A 25,407-nucleotide genomic window follows, 5' to 3' on the forward strand; every position below is an offset into this window, starting at 1 on the left:
TAAAAGCATTTCTTGCTTTCTCGTTTCACATCAGATCTGAGGAAGAAAACGAAGAAGGTGGAGAGTTTTGCGAAAACAAAGTAAGGGAGTCATCGGGAAGAGGGCGCAAGGAGGGGGGATTATCGGGGAAGATGACCAAGGGGTGGGGCAGGTTTTATTATATTTTAATTTGTTTAAGTTAAATCCACGTGTGAATTACACGTATCTTTTGTGTTTGGCTGCCTATTAATTTTGTGTCTAAATGGTGCATGATCACGCCCAACTATGCCTTATAAAAAGGACAATGCGGTCGCTGCAAATATAATCCGGTTTACAAGTCCGGAGTCGAATCCCACAGAGAACTAAGGTTTAGCTACAGCTGTTCACTATCACCAAGAAGACAAGCTTGAACAATTCCTAACCTATAGATATTAAGATTCTTGTGTTTAACTACTTAACTAACAAATTAAAATAGTAAATTAACAACTAACGATACTGAGGGTTAGAGAAAAGATTAAGGAGGTCTAGAGTTATGATTTCCCCAATTGTCGGAATCCTTCCCGCTATGTCTTCTATAATTTCGCCTAAGTATTCTCTACCGATCATGAGCACTCTTATTACCGTAAATCTCTCCCGAGTAATTACGACAATTTACTAGACGCACTCTCCCGAGCTACGCTAGCTGGCTTTTAATACAGCTCACTTCAGATCGCACCCAAGGCTTCGTTATCCCTAATCCCACCTTTAAACCCTCGGTTATTGATCCCTCATATACTTTGGGAGTGGTGTTGTTCAACAATTACCTAAATATGCACTCTCTCCCGAGTTATGCATACTAAATAGGCACAGCTAATTGAGAGCTCTTCAATCAACCAGAATATAAACGTAGTTGAACAAATAGAGAAAAGCTATGGCTCAATTATATAAAAACATAACAAGAATTTATCCTACAAAAGGTTCTATCAAAACTCTAGATAACAAATTAGCTATTCATAATAGTATGTAAAACTACAATACTAAAAGTCATAACCAACAATGAAAAATAGGAAGAGGAAGGAAAAACTTGTAGAAGAATTCTCCGCCTTGCTCCCAATGTGTTCTTGCCTCCAAGGGTGTTGTCTAACCCTAAAGTAGTGTCTCTCCGCCTCCTTAGGTCTAATTTGTGTCCAAAATATGTCCTCTTCTTGTTCTAGGCCGGCCTCCTTTGTTTTATATAGGGTTTAGGACTTAAAATCCCATGTTTTACACTTTAGCCCCTGAAATTTACGCTTCCCACCGCGGTTTCACCGCGATCGCGGTGGAACCGCGGCCAAACGCCCTCGCGGATTCTTCATTCTTCAGAACCTGCCTTCCACCGCGGTTCTGCCGCGGTCGCGGCAAAACCGCGGTTTTTCGCCTTGTTCCGTTTGGAATTTGGGAAAACGTAAAACATAAAAGTTGTAGCCCTTTGAGTTAGCTTTCCAACCATATATTGTGGAGCCCAAATGGAGTTCTGAGCAAAAAGTTATGTCTATTTTACTAGACAGTGCGCAATATGCCTCCTCAAATGTTCGTTCTACTTAATTATCAAATTTGACCCCCGAACACGATTCCGGCTTAATTCCTTGAGCTTTTACTCAGACTTCAAAGCTTAAAATCACTTAAATTCATTCCATAACATCTATATAGCTCGGAATCACACCTACAAGGCATAAAACACACAATTAGTGCAAAACACTAGCGATTAAAGCGCAAACTCAATTAAAGTGCAGTAAATTCGAGTGTAATAAGCGACTAAAATATGCAATTATAGCTTATCATCAATGCACATGACATAGGGTTGAAGTGTTCAAATGGAACGAACTTAAGATATAGTGTTTAAGTGAAAAGTGTAAATAACTTTAAAGGGCTATCGATTGATTATGCCTTTTCAATACTGTCAAACATATATGCAGCTTTGCTTTTCATCACACATTTCTCTCCTTTTTTTGTCTGAGGCAGAGCTCTCCGATAAAAAAATAAAAAATTCCAACTAGTAAGTAAAAAAGTGAGTAGTAGCAGCATGTGTCACAGTGCCACGTGACACTATCCAGTTAGTCAACTCCTTGGATCTTTACAACAATTAAGAAGGAAAATATTTTTAATAAAAAGGTAAAAAAAATACAAAATCCATACTCCAGCCAATTGTGTGCTTTTTCTTGCCCGGATATATTCATTTCACGAATCCGGAATTCAATTGTGGTTCTTTTGAATTCAAAATACATAAATAGGTGGAAAAAAAACTTGGTGAGCAAACTATATAAAACGCGCTTTACCTTAATGGCCGTTTCAAAACAACGTTTTATATAAAAAGCATTTTCAAACCACGCTTTACCTATTTTGTGGGCCCACCAATAACTCTTCTGCGCTTAACTCCACAGAGTCATGTTAAGTTGCCACGTACAATGGAGTATGATAGACTAGTATCGTTGTTATGTAATAAAATGAGTGTGAGAAAACGTTCGGTGAATCTTAAAGTAATCGGAAGATATCCGTATTCTGTAACTCCGCAAGGGGTTGCTTGTTACGCTGAGTTTAACATCGAGGATAATGAAACTCTAAGAGATTTTTTGGGGACTCCGGATGAATACCGGGAATTTATTTTGATAAAAATATTGGAAATGTACGTGAAGGTTGAAGACGATTGCAATAATGAGGTTGCGCAAAGCAGGGATAACCCTCAATCATTGGGTGGTTATTCTGGAGCAATTTTAGCCGAACAGGTTCCGGCTGAAAGAGTTTGGCCGGACTTATCTCCACGAGCGAATGAGGAGCGAGGAAATAATTTCTCTCCTACTTTACATAATCCACAAGACGACTGGTAAACTTCAATTTTCCTTTGTGTTACCATGTTTATTTTTGTTGTATTGAATTTGTATTAACACTCATATATTCCGCAGGGGGTACCGTCTAGATATGAATTTTACAAGTTATGAACCCACGCCCAGTTGGAATATGCGTAGTTTTGGTATGTTGGATCACGGTGGTCCATCCGGGAGTCATCACCAACAGGATAATGTCCATCATGGAATGTCAACACATTACGACTTGTAAGTGAAGTGATATAACTATATGTAAAGTATTTATCAATTTGAGTAGCTTATTATTTTTTTGTTTGTGTAGTGAAAACGAGCAACTTGATGGTCCGGTACTCACTCAGCTGCCCGTAGATGACGTATTTACTCGGGATTTGGTAGATGCGTAGAGTCAGGAAGATAATAGTGATTATGACAACAATGCCGATGAGTCTGGAGATGACACACACTTCCCTGACGAGGGTGATGGTGAGGAGGAAGAGAATGCCGAACTTGATTTGACGAGGGAGCATGCTCCACCTCCTGTTAGACCAAGAGTGTACGAGTCCCACTTGCCGTTTCATTCAAGGCATATTGCCTACCTTGATCATTTGCCAAGTATGCCGGATGTGGATGCCCTCACAAGGGATTTTGACGAAATTCGGACAGCAATGTGGGATGAGTCTAGACAACGGTGCTGGCAACGGGCAGCCCATATAAAACCTCCACATCCTGCAGTGTGATGGTGGCCTCGCCAATGGGCAGGTGGAATGTGTGCGTCTCCGGTCGCCACCGCTCTATCAAGGCCGTGACCAAAGACCAATCGAGTTGCAGCCGCCCGATCTACAAAATCCTGTAGAAGCTCGTCTCCCGCAGGCGTGTGATTACACGGGGATGGAGAACTCTGTCATTCAGAAAGTCCCACATGTCGTCCACTCTCCTGACGCGGAGAGTCTGGGCCAGTAACTCTCCCTCCCATATGTGGGCGGACCTATGATCGCCCTGTAACAACAGTAGTTCATCGCTGGAAGGTCCGGGATGAATAGGCGGCACCTCCATGTCGTCTACTGTAAATTAACTACATTAATTACATGTTAGTTTTATAATTTTATATGTTTGTTTGTAAATTAAATAATTAATTTTTATAATTATACAATATTTAATTATTATGTAAGCACATAAGGGTTCCAGGCTCGATATTTGAGGCCCAGTAGCACCAAGATATCCTAAATTCTTGTATGTGTTAGTATTATTATTTTATATGTTTGTTTGTAAATTAAATAATTATTTTTTATAATTATATAATATTTAATTATTAAATATTCACATATGGGTTTCAGGCTCGATATTTGAGGCCCAGTAGCACCAAGATATCCTGAATTCTTATATGTGTTAGTTTTATTATTTTATATGTTTGTTTGTAAATTAAATAATTAATTTTTATAATTATAGAATATTTAATTATTAAATATTCACATATGGGTTACAGGCTCGATATTTGAGGCCCAGTAGCACCAAGATATCCTGAATTCTTGTATGTGTTAGTTTTATTATTTTATATGTTTGTTTGTAAATTAAATAATTAATTTTTATAATTATATAATATTTAATTATTTAATATTCACATAGGGGTTCAAGCTCGATATGTGAGGCCCAGTAGCACCAAGATATACTGAATTCTTGTATGTGTTAGTTTTATTATTTTATATGTTTCTTTGTAAATTAAATAATTAATTTTTATAATTATATAATATTTAATTATTAAATATTCACATATGGGTTCCAGGCTCGATATTTGCGGCCCAGTAGCACCAAGATATCTGGAAAATATTATTCTTTTCTCATGTTATTTTCTTACGATCGTTTACTATAATTAGATAGAGTTTGTGTTTGATCTATCAATTATTTTGACGTATTTTTAAGTATAAGAGATACTTAAACTACAGGGATACTACGCTAAAAGACACTACATTTTATTACGCTAAAAGGCAATATATTTTACTACCCTAAAATGGCACTATATTACTAGTCTTTAAGCAAATAAATAATATAAACCAGATTAAAACAACAAATATATTTAATCACAAAACATTCACGAAAATACACATACAACAGTAAAAAAAAAACTTATTTACATCTTTTTTAACAAATAATAATGATTTCTCAATTTTTACATATTTTTTTAGCACACTAATATCTAAGTCCGGATAAAAATAACATACTAGTTTAATCGCAAAAAATATACAAAACAACATAGAACACATGTAAAACAACTAATATACAATTTTTATACGAGTTTCGACAAAAACTAAATCGGAATACCTCGATTTATGTTTTTTGGAAAGTTGAAAAATTGAAGATTTGAGTCCGAAATGAACAACCCACAATGAGAGAAGGCCTTAGCTAGGATGTGGGACCAACACTCTTTACTTTTTGTGGGACGGGTGGGGTCCACTCGACTTTTTTGGGTCGTTAATAGAGGGAGGGGCTGGAACTATTTTTTAAATGGGGGGGGGGGGTTTCTTGTTTGGGCGTGGGGGAAGGGAAGGAGACGGTATTTGAATAGGCAAAACGTGGTTTAGTAAAGCGTTTTATGCAAAGCGCTTTATCAAATCACGTTTTAGTTAAATGTCTTATCAGCTTCAGGTAAAACGTGGTTTGAAAATGCGTTTTATATAAGATGTGATTTTGCAACGCGCTTTACCTTAACGTCCCAAACGGCCGTTAAGGTAAAGCGCGGTTTAAAAGCGCGTTTTATATAGTTTGGTCACCAAGTTTTTTTCCATCTATTTATATATTTTGAGTCCAAAAGAACCACAATTGGGTTCCGGACTCTTCATTTCACACCATTATCAGTGTCTTGTCTTTTTCTTGCCGGTGCTGTTCTGCAGTTCAACTAGAAAAGGAAACAAAATACTCGTGCTTGTCCACTTCAATTGATTTTTTACGTTTTAATTTAACTTAATACTTTCTTATTCGTTCGTTTCTAAAAGAATAATACACTCTTAAGCATAAAAATAGTTAATTTTACACTTCTAATTTTATCTTTAATGAAAACTTTTTATAATCATACATTTCAAAGGCGGAGCTAGAAAGTAGACATGAGTTTGGACGAACCCAGTAACTTTTGCTTAGACCTTATATTGATATTAAGAAATTCATTAAGTATGTAAAATTATTTAATTGCGAGCCCAGTAAATAAACAAGCTATGGGTTTGCTGATAATTTAAGGGCTCCACCTCTATACATTTAGGGGTCGTTTGGTTGCCGGTTAGAGTTATGCAGGTATTAGTTATACATGTATTAGTTATGCAGGGATTAGTTATGCAGGGATAAGTAATGCAGGGATTAGTTATGCAGGTATTAGTTATGCAGAGATTATTTTTTTTGAATGTTTGGTTTGTTGTATTAGAAATTGATATACATTATATAAATTTTAAAGTAAAATGCTTGTTTACAACTATACCCCTGGCCTTCTTTTGCATTGTTTTTTCTCTCTTTCCATTTATGTAGGAAACAATTTAGTTAGGAACTTTGGGTGTTACTTTCACTTCTTCGTCATACTACTGAACTATGTGAAGTTTAGACATATTTGATTTTCACTTCTTAGTTTTGGTATTTCTATTTTCTAGTGGCTTCTCCAGTTTGCTTTTGCTAGTTTGTTCTTTAAAAATGAGAGAAGACAAGGTATATAGTTGGCAAGTAAAAGCAAGTGAAACCTGTTGACGGGTTGGCAGAGAAATAAGGAAGCCTTATGTGTAAAGTGATAGGGGTAAATTTGTCATTTCAGTATTTTATCCATGTATTACTAATACATGTATTAGTTATTCCATCTTCTACCCCGCATAAAATAATACACAGATTGACTCATAACTTATACATGTATTATTTATGCATAATTGAAAAATGTCAACCAAACATGGTATTAGTTATACATAATTTTATACAAAATAACTATTGCCTACCAAATATGGTATAAGTTATGTTACCCCTTATACATGAATAACCTTTCTTCTAACCAGCTACCAAACGACCTCTTAATTCATATATAACAAGACAAATAATAAGACATGGTTAACATCATAAAAAAAAATTAAAAAAAGAAAGGTACAAAAATTGAGTATATAAATTCCATTTTTGTAACTGAAACTCTGCCGCTCCTATATTTCTGCAACTGGGGGTGGCAGCAAATAGCAAGAGGAGAGACTAAAGAGAGATATTGTCTTCTTTTCCCTCCCAAATATAGCAATATCCATAACTTCAGTTTGTCCCTTTTTCTCTTTCTTCTTAATTTATCAAAAAGTTTGTTTCTTTTCCTTTTCTGGGCTTTGCTTACTGCATTGGGTTTCTGATTTTTCTCTGAGAATATTAAAGAAAACAAATAGAAATCAGCAAAGCAAAGAAAAGGGTGCTGAAGGGTATATAAAAAGATTTGATTTTGAGCTTCATATTTGTACTGCATTTTGCTCCTCAAATTTGATGGTTAGTTGCTTTCTTTCCCATAGTATCAATGGGTGCTAGTAGTAGTTATTTTCATCAGCATTTTTTTTCTTTTACTGTGTAATTTTGATTTACAAGGGTCTGATTTATATTGGGCGGAGACTGACTTAAATGGAGCGACATGGAAAATGAGTATAGCGGAGGCTCAGTTGTTGTTATTGTTATTCTTTGTTCTGAAGGGTAGTCTCGGCGTAATTGGTAAATTTGCTGTCATGTGACCAAGATGTCACGAGTTCGAGCTGCGAAAACCGTCTTTAGCAGAAATGCAGGGTATATTAGAACTTTGTGGTTTGACCCTTTCCCGGACCCGCGCATAACCGGAGCTTAGTGCACCGTGCTGCCTTTTAAGTTCTTTGTTCTTTTTTGAGATCTGTGTGTTCAACGTAAATTACTTGTTTGATTTATAAGGGTCTGATTTATTATTATTATTATTATTTTTAATGTTGGGGCATGGCTTAGTTGGAAATTTGATGCAGTTAGGGCTGTGGCTGGTTTTAAGTGTTGACTGTTTCTTCCACCAATGGACTGAGAAATCATAGATTTTATTTTTCTGAAGGGTTTGGAATTTGATTGACTAAATAAAAAAACACAGTGAGATTTGAAGACCTGGTCACAAGTTTGACTTGAACTTTAAGTATAAACTTGAGAAAATAGTGTCTTAAATACTTTATCTGTAACTTTGTATTCAACTTTTCAGTTGTTCACATGATTTCTACTGAAAGAAAGAACAGCTAGTTCTCTTTATTTTGGTGGCTTCTAATTCATTAGGAGTCATTTTCTGGTTATTCATCCGTGAAAATCACAGGCCTTCTCTTTTTGTTATGTTCCACAGATGAAAATCTATAATTGAAGCTCTGAGGAGATTATTTTTTAGTCAGTATCATGGCTTATGGTAATTCCAGATCCGTAAGGTCAGTCCACTTTAACCTCTTGCATTATGTTATTTAGTACTATGAATTTTTCTTGTGTTTGTTCCTTCATTTAAAAGGGGAGCCGTGGCGTAACTGGTAAAGTTGCTGCAGTAGAAATAGCCTCTTGCAAAAATGCACAGCAAGACTGCATACAATAGACCCTTGTGGTCTGGCCCTTCCCCGGACCCCGCACATAGCAGGAACTTAGTGCACTTGGCTGCGCTTTTTGATTGTTCTTTCATTTGCTAGCTAATATGTTCATTTTTGTAGACAATATTAGGTGGGGTGATACTGTAATCAAATATGTTATATAGTTATCTTTCAAATTTCAGATTTCAAGATGATCTTGAGTCAACAAAGTATGCAACAATAAATGGAGATAATTTGATTAAAGTGAAGTACAAGATTGATGGATCGAGATTACCAGAGCTGGCTAATAGAAAGAATGAAAAAGAGGATATAAGGACCGGAAAATCCCTGAAGGCTAAAGTATTATCGCGTGTATTCTCAGAAGACTATGAAAGAGTGAAGAAAAAGATACTGGATCCTCGTGGACCAACAATTCGTAGATGGAACAAGATTTTCTTAGTAGCTTGTTTAGTCGCTTTATTCGTGGACCCTCTATTCTTTTACTTGCCGGTGGTCCAAGATAAAGTCTGCATTGATATAGGAACTAATCTGGAAGTTATCCTTACAGTTATTAGATCAATAGCTGATGTCTTTTATATGATTCAAATATATGTTCGCTTTAGAACTGCTTATGTTGCTCCATCTTCTCGAGTATTTGGGAGAGGAGAGCTTGTTATAGATTCTTCAAAGATAGGTCACAGATACTTTAAAAAAGGTTTCTGGATCGATATCATTGCTGCCCTGCCTTTACCACAGGTTTGTCAACTGGAAATTTGGGTAGTTATCGTCCATAGTGGAATAAAGTTGAAAATACTAATGAATTGATTACTGTCCATGTTTTTCAGGTATTAATATGGGCCATTATCCCTAATCTAAGTGGCTCAACAATGGCCAACACGAAGAATGTTCTTAGATTTATTATCATTTTTCAGTACCTTCCTAGACTTTATCTCATATTTCCACTGTCGTCACAAATAGTAAAGACTACTGGGGTTGTTACTGAAACAGCATGGGCTGGAGCTGCTTACAACTTGATGCTTTACATGTTAGCCAGCCATGTAAGTGGTTTCTCTTGTTCTTTCGTTACTGTCGTGCTAAAGTGCGAGCACAGTAATAACAGTAGTAGTTTTTAGTATATAAGTTAATGAATTTTTGTTGCGAATATAGGTAGGAGGAGCTTGTTGGTACCTTCTATCGATTGAGAGGCAAGAAGCCTGCTGGAGACATGCTTGCAGTTTTGAGGAGCGATCTTGCGATTTTGGATATTTTGACTGCCGGAGGGTTAAGGATCCACAAAGAAATGCATGGTTCCAGTCCAGCAATATTACAAATCAATGTAATCCTAATACTAGTGATTACCCCTTTGGTATTTACAGTGATTCCGTGACAGCTAATGTGACAACTGCTCCATTTTTCAACAAATACTTCTACTGCCTGTGGTGGGGTTTGAAAAATCTAAGGTAAGACACTTCAAACACCCTGTACATGAGAAGGCTTTTGTGTATTCCAGAAAATATAATGAATGTAAATTTGTAACATAGTTTATTATTTGTTTGAGCAACTGTACTTGCCTATTTCTTGTACTGGATGATTATGAAGACAAGAGTTTAATATCGATCTTCAACGTGTGATCTTGACTCCAGCTTTATCATTATATCTTTTTATGTATATAAATCTTGACTTCATTTTTATGTTGTTTGATACGCAGTTCTCTAGGACAAAATCTTGCAACAAGCACTTACGTTGGAGAAATAGGTTTTGCCATAATAATTGCTACTCTCGGCCTAGTTTTGTTCGCGTTGCTGATTGGAAATATGCAAGTAAGTTTGCTCATGTACCCTTACTGCATTTTAGGGTTGTTCCTCACAACCCTACATAAAATATTGTCAAATTCGAAATAGTCTTCAAAGCCTATGTGTTGTAACATGACTTGAGTCTGTTTTTTGGTAATACATATATACTCACTGACTTCTATTGGCAGACTTATCTCCAATCAACAACTGTAAGATTAGAGGAATGGAGAATCAGGAGAACTGACACAGAACAATGGATGCATCATAGGCAATTACCTCAAGAACTAAGACAGTCTGTACGGAAGTATGATCAATACAAATGGGTGGCTACAAGAGGAGTTGATGAGGAAGCTCTTCTCAAAGGACTTCCTTTAGATCTCCGTAGAGATATCAAGCGCCATTTGTGCTATGATTTAGTTCGAAGGGTGAGTTCTACAGTTCATTGTTTAGTCTTCTTGTTTAATAGGAGGTCTAATAGAAGTAATCTCCTATTTGTATGCGTGAAAGTTAAAAGAACTCGGTCTTGGAATACTTGAAGCAATACTAGATATAATTGGGGGAACTTAATATAGTTCATCCTGATGCACTAGAAAGTAGCACGAGAAAGAAAAGAATATGCAAATGTTAGTATTAGTATACCTGTCTGACTTATCCAGTGGTGAAATTCGATAGGTTCCTCTGTTTGATCAAATGGATGAAAGGATGCTGGATGCAATATGTGAGAGGCTAAAACCTGCTTTATGCACACAAGGCACTTGTCTTGTACGCGAGGGTGATCCTGTCAACGAAATGCTCTTCATAATTCGAGGGAATCTTGATTCTCACACCACCAATGGTGGTCGTACTGGTTTCTTCAATTCTTGTCGTATTGGTCCAGGCGACTTCTGTGGTGAGGAACTGCTAACGTGGGCACTTGATCCACGTCCAGGTGTGATTCTCCCATCATCCACTAGGACAGTAAAAGCAGTTTCTGAAGTAGAGTCATTCGCGCTTGTAGCAGAGGACTTAAAGTTTGTCGCATCACAGTTCCGGAGGCTACATAGCAAACAATTAAGGCACAAATTCAGGTTCTACTCACACCAATGGCGTACTTGGGCTGCATGCTTCATTCAAGCAGCATGGCGTAGATATAAAAAGCGAAAGAGTGCAGCTGAGCTTAGAGCTCTAGAGAACATAATGAATGAAACAGAATCAGTGAGTGGACAATTGGATAAAAATGCATCAGCACCAGGATCAGGCTTTTCAGTATATGCAGCAAAATTGGCAGCAAGTAGAAGGGGTCACCACAAGCGCTCTAGTTCGGATTCCACTGCAGTTAGCTCATTGCAGAAACCTGCAGAACCTGATTTCTCAGTTGAAGAAGAGTAACTTAAAAGAACAAAATACTATACTAGTATACGAGTCAGATAACAAGTATAGAAATGTAAGAGGTGCTTTATATGTACATTGTTTTTTATATTCTTTGTTAAAACTTTAGATAAAGCAGAAACTCTCTTAGTAATGCTTTAAACGTTGTAACAGACCAGGGAAAAAAAGTAAGTGTGTGTGTGTGTGTTGGGGTGGGGGGATAAGAACTCTGGCCTTAAAGTGGGAAGCCTCTATTAAACCACAAACTTTTGTTCCTTTTTTATTGAAGAAAGGTTGAGGGTTGGGGTGTTGGAAGAGATTAAAAGAGAGACAAGTGGAGAAGGATAGTGGGGTGAGCTCATTATCGTCGAGTTTCAAAGGTTGGGTTTGGTTCTAAGGGTTGACCCTAGATGAATTTCGCGCTTATTAGAAAGGAAAAAAAAACAAACAAGAGAGAGACCTTAACCATACAAAAACTAGTATGATTATCAAACAAGAAAGGGTCTTGTATTGTTCAAGACGACTTTAATCAATTACAACAATAATAATAAATAAGTGTAATCTCACAAATGGGGTCTGAGAAAGATAGTGTGTATGCAGACCTTACCCAACTTATGAAGATAGAGAAGCTGTTTTGAATAGATCCTCGGTTCAAGAAAAACATAGTCAAAGCAACAACTCAAAACAGTTAAAGGTGTTTAATTTGTTTTAGTAATAGACCCAAAATCAATTCTCTGAGTATGTTTTGTTTCTACCTATGTATTATATTTTGGCTAAAATTAAAAATAACAGTAGTAATATAATTGTGGATTTTCAAGTCATGAAGTGTCTCGACAATGGAAAATCTTATTTGCACCTGTATAGACACCAAATCGATTAATTTAACTTTAGGGACCAATATTTAACAATTAAAAGATTTTACTTTTATCTTTTCTTACATAACAATTTTTAGTTAATTATTGTAGCGAGTTAATATTTACAACATTCATTTTGTTATTTTTTCTGTGAGCATTGCACCAACTTTAGATAATTTTAGGAATCAATATTGAACATTTTAAAAGGTTTACGTTTATGAATTTTGGGGATCATAAAACAATTTTAAACAACTGATTTTAATGGGTAAAATTTAGGACATTATACTGTTATTTACTTTTCTTCCATGATCTTGAACTCTTATCATTTATAACAACATTTAAAATTTTAAAATTTAATTTAAATTAACCACGGTTTATGTGTAAAGACTGTATAAAAGAATGACAAATATTATGTATGAATTGGTTTGGTATACACATAGGTCTGAAGTAATTTTGCTTCTACCGCACTACATTCTATCATTAGGAAAGTATAAATTCTACAACAATCTTGACACTGTATTGGTTTAAATTTGGCGACTTGGTAATAGATACACCCCCGCGGAGTGACTCACCTCCCCCTCATGGAAGTGTAACCGCTTCGCGTGAGAGAGGAGCTTCCACATCCACAGCCGAAGAAGCACCACCAACAGTGAAAAAATTACTGGAGGAATAACTGACAAGCACTCTAAATAACATACTCGACCAACCCGCTCAACGGACGAGTAGGAACTTCATACAGACGGATACCACAGCGATCGCCGACGAGCAACCCGCTCCCCCAATAGGTAGCACTCACACCGCCATTGATGCAGGTAATAACGCACTCACGTCCATCCTAAAGAAAATGGAAGAAATGAAAAACGAGAACAAGGAACTCCGTGACCAGAAGAGGGAGCATCAAGAAAGGGTCGATAAAATACCGGGCGCCCCAAAACTGCTACCAAAACGGGATGTCGGCCAATTCGTCGAATAACCATACAACGAGGAGGCAGCCCTACATGCCATACCCAAAACCTTCAAGATGCCGCCATACTTGAAGATATATGATGGCACGACGGATCCCGAAGATCACATCATTCACTACGTCACAGCAGTAAAGGGCAACGACCTCTCAAAGGAGCAAGTACCGTCAGTGCTACTAAAAAAATTTGGCGAGACTTTAACCGGAGGAGCCTTAACTTGGTACTCACAATTACCAGCACGATCTATAACAGCATTCGAAGAAATGGCCGACAAGTTCGTCACCGCCCACGCTGGAGCTAAGAAAGCGGAAGCCAGAGTAAATGATATATTTGCCATTAGGCAATCGCCTGGCGAGGGACTCAAGGACTTTTTAGCCCGGTTTAACAGGGTAAGAATGAGCTTACCAAATATATCAGAAGGAATAGCGGTAGCAGCTTTCCAGAACGGGTTGAACAGGAATGGATCAAGAGCGACAAGAAAACTATTAAGCAGACTCATGAAATACCCTCCCACCACTTGGGAAGAAATTCACAACGCCTACTGCGCCGAGGTGAGAGCGGACGAAGACGACCTTAACGGTCCGATACAACAGTTAACATCGGTTCAAACGGAGCCGAGGAAAGACCGTCGCAGTGACGACCGAAGAGATAAGTCAGGACCACGCCTCAACCGAGATAGGCACCAACCTTATGTCAGAACAGCCGTCCCACCATCTCCTCGCCACGCGGAAGGACCGTCCAGGCCGCATACAGGGACTCAGCGGAACGAAAGAGGTATGCCTCCGCTCTTATCTGCTCACAATTTTTGTGTTTCCCCTTCAGATATTGTGTACGCACTAGAAAAGCTCGGCCCAAAAGTGAAGTGGCCGCAGAAGATAAAATTTGACCCGAGTACCCGAAAGTCGAACATCCTCTGTGAATTTCATCATGAGCGGGGTCACAAAATTGAGGACTGCATAGCCCTACGGCAAGAGGTAGTAAACATGCTCCACCAAGGGCACCTGAAAGAGCTGATGAGCGATTGAGGAAGAGCCAATTTCGGCCGCGGAAGAGAACAATACCAAGGACCACGCTGCATAACACTAACAGGTTTTAACAATACAGCCGAGCGAACCTTAGGAGAGATAACGCTGCCCGTTCTTGCCGGGGGCGTCACCCTAGAAACAACGTTCCACGTCATGAACCAGGACACATCTTACAACGCAATCATAGGACGACCATGGATACACGCCATGAGGGCCATCCCGCCCGGCCTGTATCAAGTAATCAAATTCCCAACTCCGTGGGGGATATTCAGCATTCGAGGCGAATATCGCACAGCCCAAGAATGCTACCGTATCGCCCAAGATTGTACATTCACTCAATAGCTAAAAGGAACAAACTCAGAAGCATAGCAATTATCAAAGTCGGGGTCCAAACCCAACAATCAGAAAGACGTTATCAAGGACCCCGACGTCGTGGAAGCAGCGGGGTCAACAATAGAAGATCTTGATCCCATCCAATTAGACAGCAACAATAGCAGCAAAAAGGCTTATATAGGCGATAAGCTCTCCGAGCTAGGTAAATTTCATAAGTTTCTTATCAATAATGCCGATCTGTTTGCTTTTTCCCACGCAGATATGCTAGGTATTCCGAAAGACATTGCCATAAACAAGTTGAACGTCGATCCCTTCTACCCCCAGTACGACAAGTAAGAAGAAAATTCAACCGTCAGTGAGGAAGTGGATAAATTACTCGCTAACGGCTCCATCCGAGAATCAAAGTATCCTCAGTGGGTCGCCAATGTAGTCATGGTAAAAAAGAAAAATGGGAAGTGGCTGATGTGCGTGGATTTCACGGACCTGAACAAGGCCTGCCCGAAAGACTCCTTTCCCTTGCTTATATCGATCAGCTAATTGACGGAACAACAGGGCACGAGTTGTTGAGCTTTTTGGATGCCTACTCAGGTTATAACCAAATCCTCATGGAGGAAGAGGACCAGGAGAAGACTACTTTCATCACCCATCAAGGAACGTACTGTTATCGGGTCAAGCCATTTGGCTTAAAGAATGTGGGGGCGACTTATCAAAGATTGGTAACCAAAATGTTCAAGGACCAACTCGGCAAAACTATGAAAGTTTACATAGACGACATGTTGGTCAAATCGAAAAGGAAGGAAGATCACATCGACCACCTGAAAGAAGCCTTCGGGATGCTAAGGCTATACGACATGAAGCTGAACCCCGAAAAATGTGCCTTAGGCGTAACTTCAGGAAAGTTCCTCGGTTTCTTAGTGTCACAAAGAGGCATCGAGGTCAACCCCGACCAAGTCGGCCAATGAGGGAATACCCAAAGTGTTAACCAGCAAGAAACAGGTGCAAAAATTGACGGGCCGAATAGCTGCCCTGTCGAGGTTCATCTCACGATCCTGCGACAGATATCACAAGTTCTTTAACGTGCTAAAAAGGGACAATGGGCTCCAATGGAATGCAGAATGCATCGAGGCCCTAAGGGAACTAAAGGCTTACTTATCTTCGCCCCCACTACTCGCCAAATTAGAACATAGTGAACGCCTCCTGATATACTTAGCTGTATAGGAGGTCACAGTAAGCGCAGTACTAGTCCGCGAAGACAAAGGTACACAATCTCCGATTTATTATATTGGCAAAACTCTCGTCGACGCCGAAACGAGGTACCCTCACCTAGAAAAATTGGCCTTGGCATTGGTTATAGCTTCACGGAAGCTTGGACCATATTTTCAAAACCAGCCCATATCGGTGGTAACGACCTTTCCCCTACGAGGTATTTTGCATAAACCCGAGCTATCGGGGAGATTGGCCAAATGGGCCATAGAGTTGAGCAAGCATGATATAACATATCAGCCGCGGACAGCGATAAAATCGCAGGTACTCGCCGACTTCGTCGCCAATTTCAGTGCCAAGATAATGACTGAGGTTGAATAAAAAACTTCTCGTACCTCGTCCAGTTTACCCGACCTATGGGTCGTATACACCGATGGCGCATCCAACGCGTCAGGATCTGGACTGGGACTCGTACTCGAGGTCCCAACAGGCGAAGTCATTCACCAATCCATACGGTGCCCCGATATGACTAAAAATGAGGCCGAGTATGAGGTCGTAATTGCAGGATTAAAGCTAGCTCTCAAATACGGAGCACGACGATTCGTCCTTAGATGCGACTCGGAACTCGTTGTCAACTAAGTCACAGGGACTTTCCAAATCAAAGAGCAGAGGCTACAAAGGTACGAGGCAGAAATTCACAAACTACTACCAGAATTCGACGAATGTTGACTCGATCAGATACCTCGAGCACAAAACATCAAAGCAGACGGTCTCGCCAAGTTAGCAGCGGCCACAAAAAACATCATGAAGGAAAACGTGGTCACCTTCCTCCACTCATCAATAGACCAACTCGAGGTACACTCTGTAAATTTTACTTGGGACTGGCGCACCCGTATTATAACATATTTGCAGGAAGGAGCAATCCCAACAGACAAAAAGGAAGCCAAAAAGCTTCGAATGCAGGTGACAAGGTACAACCTCATAAATCACGACCTATACAAAAGAACGTTTGGGGGCCCCTTGGCGAAATGCCTAGGGCCGAATCAAATAAGATACGTGCTCGAGGAAATACACGAAAGCCACTGCAGTGCCCATACCAGCAACCGAGCCCTCGTCAGATGCCTCATTCGAGCAGGATATCATTGGCCCACAATGAAGAAGGAAGTTGCCGATTATGTCAAGAAGTGCGAACAGTGCCAGAAATATGCCCCTATGATACACCAAGCTGGCGAGCACCTCCACTCTGTCACATCGCCATGGCCATTCATCAAATGGGGAATGGACATTGTCGGACCCCTCCCAGCAAGGCGAGGTAATGTACGTTTCTTTTGGTTTTAACTGACTATTTTTCCAAATGGGTAGAAGCAGGTGTGTTCACCTAGATACGCGAACAGGAAGTTATCACATTCGTATGGAGAAACATCATATGCCGCTTCGACATCCCGAAAGAAATCAGTTGTGACAATGGACCCCAATTCACCGAAAAGAAGACCGCCGAGTTCTTTGAAAAATGGCACATCAAGCAAATACTCTCCATGCCATATCACCCCGCCGGTAAAGGTCAGGCTGAATCCTCCAACAAAACAATACTGAATATCTTGAAGAAAAAGCTTGAGGACGCCAAGGGACTATGGCTGGAATTACTACCAGAGGAACTGTGGGCATACCGCACCACGCCAAAAACAAGCACAGGAGAAATGCCATATTCACTAGTCTACGGGACTGACGCCATGATACCGGTCGAGGTCGGGGAACCCAGTTTGAGATACTCCAACGAAAGCAGGCCAAGCAATGACGAAAACAGAAAACAAGACCTTGACGAAGCGGAGGAGCGAAGATACATGGATTACATAAGAATGGTAACCCAAAAGCAACAAGCAGAACAGTACTACAACAAAAAAGCCAAAGTACGACCACTCAAAGTCGGAGACTATGTACTCAAGGCCAAAACACAAGCGAGCAAAGATTCGAGAGAAGGCAAACTAGGAACCGATTGGGACGGGCCATACAAAATCACGGCAGCAGCAAACAAAGGATCTTTCCAACTGGAAACAATGAAATAAAGCAGCATTTTTACTCTCCACCAAGTCTTTTCACATTTTACATTTGGCCTCGCTCGAATTATTTTACATTCGACCTCGCTCGAATTACTTAACATTCGACCTCGCTCGAATTACTTTGCATTCGACCTCGCTCGAATTACTTAACATTCGACCTCGCTCGAATTACTTTACATTCGACCTCGCTCGACTTACTTTACATTCGACCTCGCTCTAATTACTTAACATTCGACCTCGCTCGAATTACTTTAAATTCGACCTCGCTCGAATTACTTTACATTCGACCTCGCTCGAATTATTTTGCATTCGACTTCGCTCGAAATCTTCAATGTTCGACCGCGTCGAAAATCGATCTTATCAAAAAATCAGGGACTTCCCTATATAGCAAAAAGAAAAGAGAACGAAAATCAAGAAACACGTAGCAAAAAGGGGTCTGTTCCATTACAACTGTCAAATTACAATACATTTTACAAAGGGCCCAAAGACGTCCTCACAAAAATAGCAAAACAAAACAAAAACTAAGTATGACGGCTTAACGCCGCGTCATCCCCATTGGCATACTCATCCCATTGGCATACTCATCATTATACCAAGAATCGGAGGCAAGCCTATCCGCATCATCGTCAACATCATCCCCACCGGGCGTACCAGGGGCGTAACCACAAGCTTCATGGGCCGCGCGTGCCTTAACACGGACGCCCTCGAATTCTGCTTCGGAAATTTTCCCGATAGCTTTCAGAGACTAATACACGTCGAGCTGAGCCTCGGTGTGAACCCACATCTCATACAACTCCCGCGGCACGCCGGGATCGGCAGAAATATGAGACGTGGACGGCTGTGACTGCCGTCGTACCTCCTCGGCCTTCAAGGCAACGACCTGCTCGTTCAATCTAGATAACTCCGCCTCCAGATCCTGGATCCGCTCTTCTAACCTCGCCACCATAAGCGCCGATGTCTCCACCTCATTCTCCCGCTCGGACCTACAAACACGGAGGGCATCTCCTAAGGCCGTCGCTTCAGCAACAACGACCACTCTACTTTTCTCAGCACGAGTCAATTCTTCAACCTTGGCGCTCAACTCTCCCCTTAGATCAACAGTCCTCACCTCCCTCTGCCCAAGTTCAGCATTTAAGGATGCCACCTGCGCTTGAAGATCGGCATTCTCAGCCATCACCCCTTTGCTCACCTCGAGCTCATCCTCCTTGGCGTTTAGAGCTGCCTTAAGCTCACTGCACCCGGAGGCGGCTTAACCCCCAGGCCACTAAAGCGGCTGCTTTAGGCTTCACAAAATTACAGGCCCCAAAAGCTACTCTTTTTATATGTAATTTAAATATTTATTATTAAATAGTGATAAGAAATTTTTTAAACCATCTTTTGCTACCTTGTCACCAATCGTTAATAACACAACTTTATATTTTATGTCGTCTTTTATAGGAGTTGGTGAGAAAATTCAAATAAAAGTGAAAGACAATTAAATCTAATTCCTACATAATTGTTACTTTGGGAGGCAATGCTATATAGTGAATTATGTAGATGGTCATGTGAAAAGAAAAAAAAAAAGAAAAATTAAACTTAATAATATTTTATCAAAGGTTAGTAATGTTTCAATAAAGATTAAAGGGGTTGGTTACATTGTCAAGATGAAATTGCATCTCAAAAAGTAAAAAGAATAAACTTCAACAAAAATATCTAAAATTATTAAACAAGTTTAAGGCCTCTTGTTACATCTTGGCTTTAGGCCTCCAATACCATTGAGCCGCTTCTGACTGCACCGACCAATGGCTCTCATTAGCTCATCATCCCTCTCCTTTAGCTCTTCATCTTTCTTCGCCAACTCCTCATCCTTCTGTTTAAGCCCGTCGTGAAACAACTGAAATTCGCTATCTTGGTTAAAGACGTCGGCCAGTGTTCGGTGCTTAGTACGGTAATCCCTGTACTTAGAGGTCACCTTCTTAAAGATGGCCATCTTCCTCTCCTCCCGCCGGTAACGCTCGATCCCCATGATAAGAGTTTGGCATGCAAAAGAAAGGAGTCAGTATGAGCAAATTACACATGCGAAACAAATCCTAACATTAAAAAGCACTTACTCGCAGAGCCATGCCAGATATACTCAGCGACAACTATGCATCGCTCATTGCCTGTAGTGCCATGTTCTCAAAAGCCGCGCATAAGGGGGAAAAGCACCGCCCGTTCGGAGTTAGCCAAAAGGTCGTAACCCACGGAAATGATTACGTGTCGGTTAGGACCCTTCGTCCTTACCTCCATGCGAGTATTCCTCTCCAAGAAGGCCCGTACCTCTTCAGGATCGATATCCGAGCCAGAACCGTCGTCCCCTGCAGGTATCGCTCCATTTCCCCCAGCCGCCGATGACGCGCCATTTTTTGCGATCCTTACAAGCTCCCCGCCATCATGCACCCCCTCAGCCCCAGAGGGCCTCCTCTCCATAACCGCATCCGCCGTAAAAATAGCCCCTACGTCTGGTGCAAGTGCAGACGCTGCTTCTGAAGCAATGGGTTTCTCCGGCTCAATATCAGCGATGACGGCCTTCCCGAGCTCCATCCTTCGCCTTTTTCTCGATGGCGACTCCTCTCCATTAGAAGACTCGTTTACAAGATGATAGATAGGCTGGGAAGAGATCTCATCTCGCACTACAATAGCCTGAGGGGCGGAATCCCTCATTGACGGAGCTTGAGTACGACCTCCACGAAATGACTCGGCTAAAGCGAATAGCATCCCAGCCGATGCGATAGCTTGGCGAAATACCGGCACTGGAGCCTTCTTATTGGAAATTCGTCGACCTAGCACCAAAAAGAGGTCGCATCAACGAGCAATGGTAAATAACAGTAAGCTGAAGCAAAAGTAACACTTACTAGACGGGACCTTGGGTCCAAAACTCTTGTGAAAAGACGCCCAATCACGAATCCCCACCATGTGAGGCAACACGTGAGACACCCAACCTTCGATGTCAAAGATAGGAGAAGGTGCGCGCCTCTCAGCTGAAAAACAAGGAACCGCAAGTGAGCTGAAAACGAAAGGACGAAAGAAGATAACGAGCATACGATAGAGACACTTACGATTATGATTCCACTACTCGGGAAATCCAGTCGGGTCCGCCACCAAGTGCTCGATCTTGATGAAGAAGTACTTATGCCAGAACTTCCAATTCGTTCTGTCGTCCATTCTGACTACCACCCCTCTGGTATCACAATGCCATAGGTGTATCATAGTACCTCTATAAAAATTGGGCGAAAATAAGTGCAGCAAGTGGCGAACGTCAACCTCACAACCAGCCGACTCCGCGTACTTCGTCAGTATCAAGAAAGCTTACAAGTAAGGAGAGAGTTGCGCCAGGCAGATGTTGTAAAACTGGCAAAATTACTTCGCTAGCAGAAGAAGAGGAAGAGTATAACCAATCAAGAACGGGTAGACATAGAAGGCACAATACCAGGGTCGATAGACCTCCACGATGTCGCCACCGGCCGAAACTATTTCGACATGGGGAGGGATGCGATATTTGGACCGAAGGTCGGCTATATGAGGCGGTCCAGTCTCGGAGAGCACCTGAGCGGGAGCAGGAGCAGGCTCTTTTAGAAAATCATTTCTAGCCAAAGGGTGTTTGGGGACTATCTCTTCCACGGTAGGGAAGCTATCATCCTCTTCAGCCAGGAATTCCTCACCGCCGGTAGGAAGGGCCACCGATAATGCAGTGGCATCGAAAACTTCATTATGAATGTGAGGGGATTGAGACATATTTCAAAAATGAAACGTATTCTACCAAGCCCGAAGAAGAAGATAACAACTGGGTAATAAAGAGGGGAATGAAATCGAAGAAGCAAAATCAAGAGCAGAAATTTGGGAAGAAGATCAAAGAGGAACAATGCTCATGCAAAGTAAAGGATGGTGAAAACTTCCGAAAAATGAAACCCCATCTATTTATAGGGTTGGGTGGCGCGAGAATCGAAGCAAAGGATTGTCAATGGCATCAAAACCAAAGCCGCAGACGCACAGACACTACATCGGGAAGATGCGTAATAGTGACGCGCGTGGCCATGACGTCATCTCACGATAGCCACACCAACCACAACTTCGCTTGCTGTGCCGTTCTCTCAACCTCAACCAATTCGATTTGATCAACGTGATCAAATTTCTTCTAAACGGACGTGAACCGGGTCTGCTTATCGAGGGCGTGCAAGACTACGACCTCAACAAGCGGAGGGACTAACTGTATTGGTCTAAATTTGGCAACTTGGTAATAGCTAGATACAGGATTGAGGACGAGGTCGACCATGGCGTAATAGCGGAAAGCCCTCTTCAAGGGGAGAGCAGTCGAAGACGGACAACTGGGTTACAGGAGTAACTGTAGGATAGACTTAGGAATGAATACAAGGAATATTTCTTTGGATATTCCATTCTTGTATTCATTAGGGTTTCTTGGAAATACCTCCTATAAATAGGAAGAGATAGAGAATAAGAGGGGGATCTTCACTTTCTGAGAAAAACATATTGTAAAAGGTTGACTTGAGAGAATATACAAAAGTTATCTTGTTCATTGATTGTCTTATTCCAGCGCACCTTACTTGATCTTTGTTCACAAGATCCAAAGATTCCACAACCACCTTCTCTTCTCTTCTTTTCACGTTGTTGTTCGGGAAAAGATCCATCCAAGTCATATAATAATTGGGTGGTAGATTCTTTCTTATTACATTTATTGCCATTATTTACATTTATTGCATATTTGTATTATCATTTTTATTAGCATTCATTGATTACAAACGTGTTATTTAATGCTGTCAAACGTTGTTCAACTTACCAACTTCTCACAATATTTTATCTAGAATTTATTATTTTTAACTAATATTCATCCTTCATCTCATCATTAATTGGTTTAACTAAAAGGCTCAGTACTTTTTGGTCAAACAGACACAAGTGATGAAGTGAATTATCATTTTCCCTAATAAGGATCTATATTTTAGAACAAACATGGTCATGTAATAAAAAGAATGAAATTTTATTCCATAAAATAGTGAAAATTTATTATTTTTCCTTTTAATAGTTCAATTCATAGATCCTACCAATCTACATCCAATTCTATGCCACTATATATATTCCAGATAGTTACATCTAAAGATCGTGTTAAATTACAGGGTAGAACTATATACATCAAGAAAACATGGAGAGAAAGTTGTCAAAAATGGTTTTTCTATTTGCCTTATTTCTTATTTCAACTGGTTTGTTGTTCTTAAACTTCTCCATCTCCTTTCTCTTATTTTCCTCTTTTTCAAATAAAATACACACACATTTTGCTAATAAGATATTCAACCTGTAATTTAACTTTCAGACTGATTTTAATCTGTTGTAACAATTAATTAACAACGTGTCATTTTCTAAGTTACTAATTCAATTTTCTTATCGATAATTACGTATAGTTATTTCTTAAATAAATGTCGGTGTATAAAAGTTAAACTCGTTATACGTGTATGCAGATTCAATGTTGCAGACTGCAGGGAAATCATGCAACAGTAATCCTGATTGTCTCAAGACTTGTGCTCCAACGTTGTTGCCGGTCTGTCTTCAACACACATGCGTTTGTGTGCACGTAGAGAAGAAGAACAATGGCGTTGAACATAAAAAGTTTGCAAGACGTATGGTGACTGAAAATATTGCTTTTCACCAAGATTCATGAATTTAATTAAATTATTGAGAGTAATTTTTATATATATGGTGGTTATTTTGATTCATTATTACATCAATAAAAATAATATCGACATGTAACAGTTTGTTTATTTGTTGGTCAAGGAAATTATTATTTGTTTCAATAGATAAGTGATAAGTCTAATTCCAAGTGCTCTCTGAGAAGTAGGGTGTCAATGAATATTTAAAAACCGACTAAACCGATTAAACCGTACCGCATCGAACCATTTTTTAGATTTCTTTTAATAAAACTCAGGAGCGGATCTATGTAGTTGATTTGGGTGCCACGCCACCCGGTCGCTCGGATAAATTTTTATGTATATAGTGGTATTTTACATTAAAAAGATTAGGTATATAAAGCTTGACACTAGGTGTCCTGGCTAAATTGCTGAACCTCCAAGCTTAGGAGGCAAGATCGAATCCCATTAGATTTCAAGGCGACCTCCCTTATCTGTGTTTGTGCGTATTCCATTTTCTTTCATTTCTTTCTCAATTTAATTTTTTTTTTTAATTTATGCATCTTTGTATTTCCTCTCTTTACACAGCCCAATTTTTGTTATGTATTAAATTATATTTTTCCTTCCTTTTTTTTTTTTTGCAAAATCATCAAAATTTGGTTTGAATGTGATTTTTATTATTTTCTCTTTTTATCCATATAATGTTATTCCCTGATTTTCAAAATTTTCTAAAATGATGGCATCAATACACATAATATTAATCTACTCGTATGAAGATTGAAGGGGTGTTTTGCTAAATTAGAATTTTATTTTTATTTTATATTTTTAATCACATTATTCAATGGAATTTAAATCGATAAAATTAGATAGAATTCGCCAAAACTTATTCAATTTGGTGATCACTTATTTATGTATGCACCAAAAATTTTGTAAATCAAAATAATTAATTTAAAGTGGATCGAACCAACCGAACCGAATCAATTCAAAATGGATCGAACCAATTAAATGTATACTCTAATCCAATCTCATTCATTAATGGTCGACAATGGCACCCGCAGTCATCATATCCTAGATTTGCCTTTGATAAAACCGTAGATTCTTATATAAATCTACAACCATACCGATAATTAGGGTAGGTTTTTTGTTTTTTGAAAATAAACCGAAAAAATACTGAACCGTACCGAATAAATTTATATGTGAAAAATATATTTATATATTAAGTTTAAAAATAATAAAGCATTAACTTTTTTCTTGGGCCTTGGAGTTATGAAAATGGTTACAAGCCAACGAGTAATTAAAATCAAAATACTAATTCCCAAATATATTATGCGACTCCTACTGAAACTAAATTATTTCCAGCATATTCACCAACAAGACACAAAGTAATCTGGCGATTATGAGTAGCAAAAATGTATCGAATATGTTTCTAATGGTATGGTTTATATTTACCTTTTTGAATATTTAATCTTCTACCGATTTTATGATGTTTGGCTAAAAATTTATATTTTTGCATGTACTTTTCCTTGCATTATGCCTCGATCTTGTACAATATGGTGTGAATATTTGTGACTCGAGCTAAATAACGATATTTATATGTTTAGGCGTCAATTGGAAGTGATTTGGAAAGTTTGCATGCAAAATGAAGTAAAAAAACAGAAGAATCTGGAGGAAGTATATGTTTGGTGCCTAGGTCCTGGACAGCGAAGCGAGGTTAACTTCGCCAGGTCGGGACCAGAGCAGAAGAAACCAAAAAAGTCCCGGATAGCGAAGCAAGGTTCACTTCGCTAGACCGGGACTGGAGCAGACGAAACCAGCTTCTCCATCCGAATTAGGAGAAGCCAAATTCGCCC

General features: G+C 39.6%; 1 protein-coding gene across 2 annotated transcripts; it reads left to right on the top strand.

Annotated features, from left to right (window-relative positions):
* Positions 6,921–11,635, top strand: LOC109234041 (protein CNGC15b). 2 transcript variants are annotated; one of them, XM_019399871.1, is made up of 8 exons: positions 6,921–7,274; positions 8,125–8,203; positions 8,536–9,088; positions 9,178–9,390; positions 9,500–9,792; positions 10,041–10,152; positions 10,314–10,550; positions 10,798–11,635. In XM_019399871.1, the coding sequence occupies exons 2-8, from the start codon at positions 8,175–8,177 to the stop codon at positions 11,491–11,493; spliced, it is 2,133 nt and encodes a 710-aa protein (XP_019255416.1). In that variant the 5' UTR covers positions 6,921–7,274; positions 8,125–8,174; the 3' UTR covers positions 11,494–11,635. The 2 variants fall into 2 exon arrangements, with proteins under 2 accessions (XP_019255416.1, XP_019255417.1); XM_019399872.1 differs by having other exon boundaries at positions 6,921–7,055.

The sequence above is a fragment of the Nicotiana attenuata genome, chromosome 11 (assembly GCF_001879085.1).
Source record: "Nicotiana attenuata strain UT chromosome 11, NIATTr2, whole genome shotgun sequence".
Lineage (NCBI taxonomy): Eukaryota > Viridiplantae > Streptophyta > Magnoliopsida > Solanales > Solanaceae > Nicotiana > Nicotiana attenuata.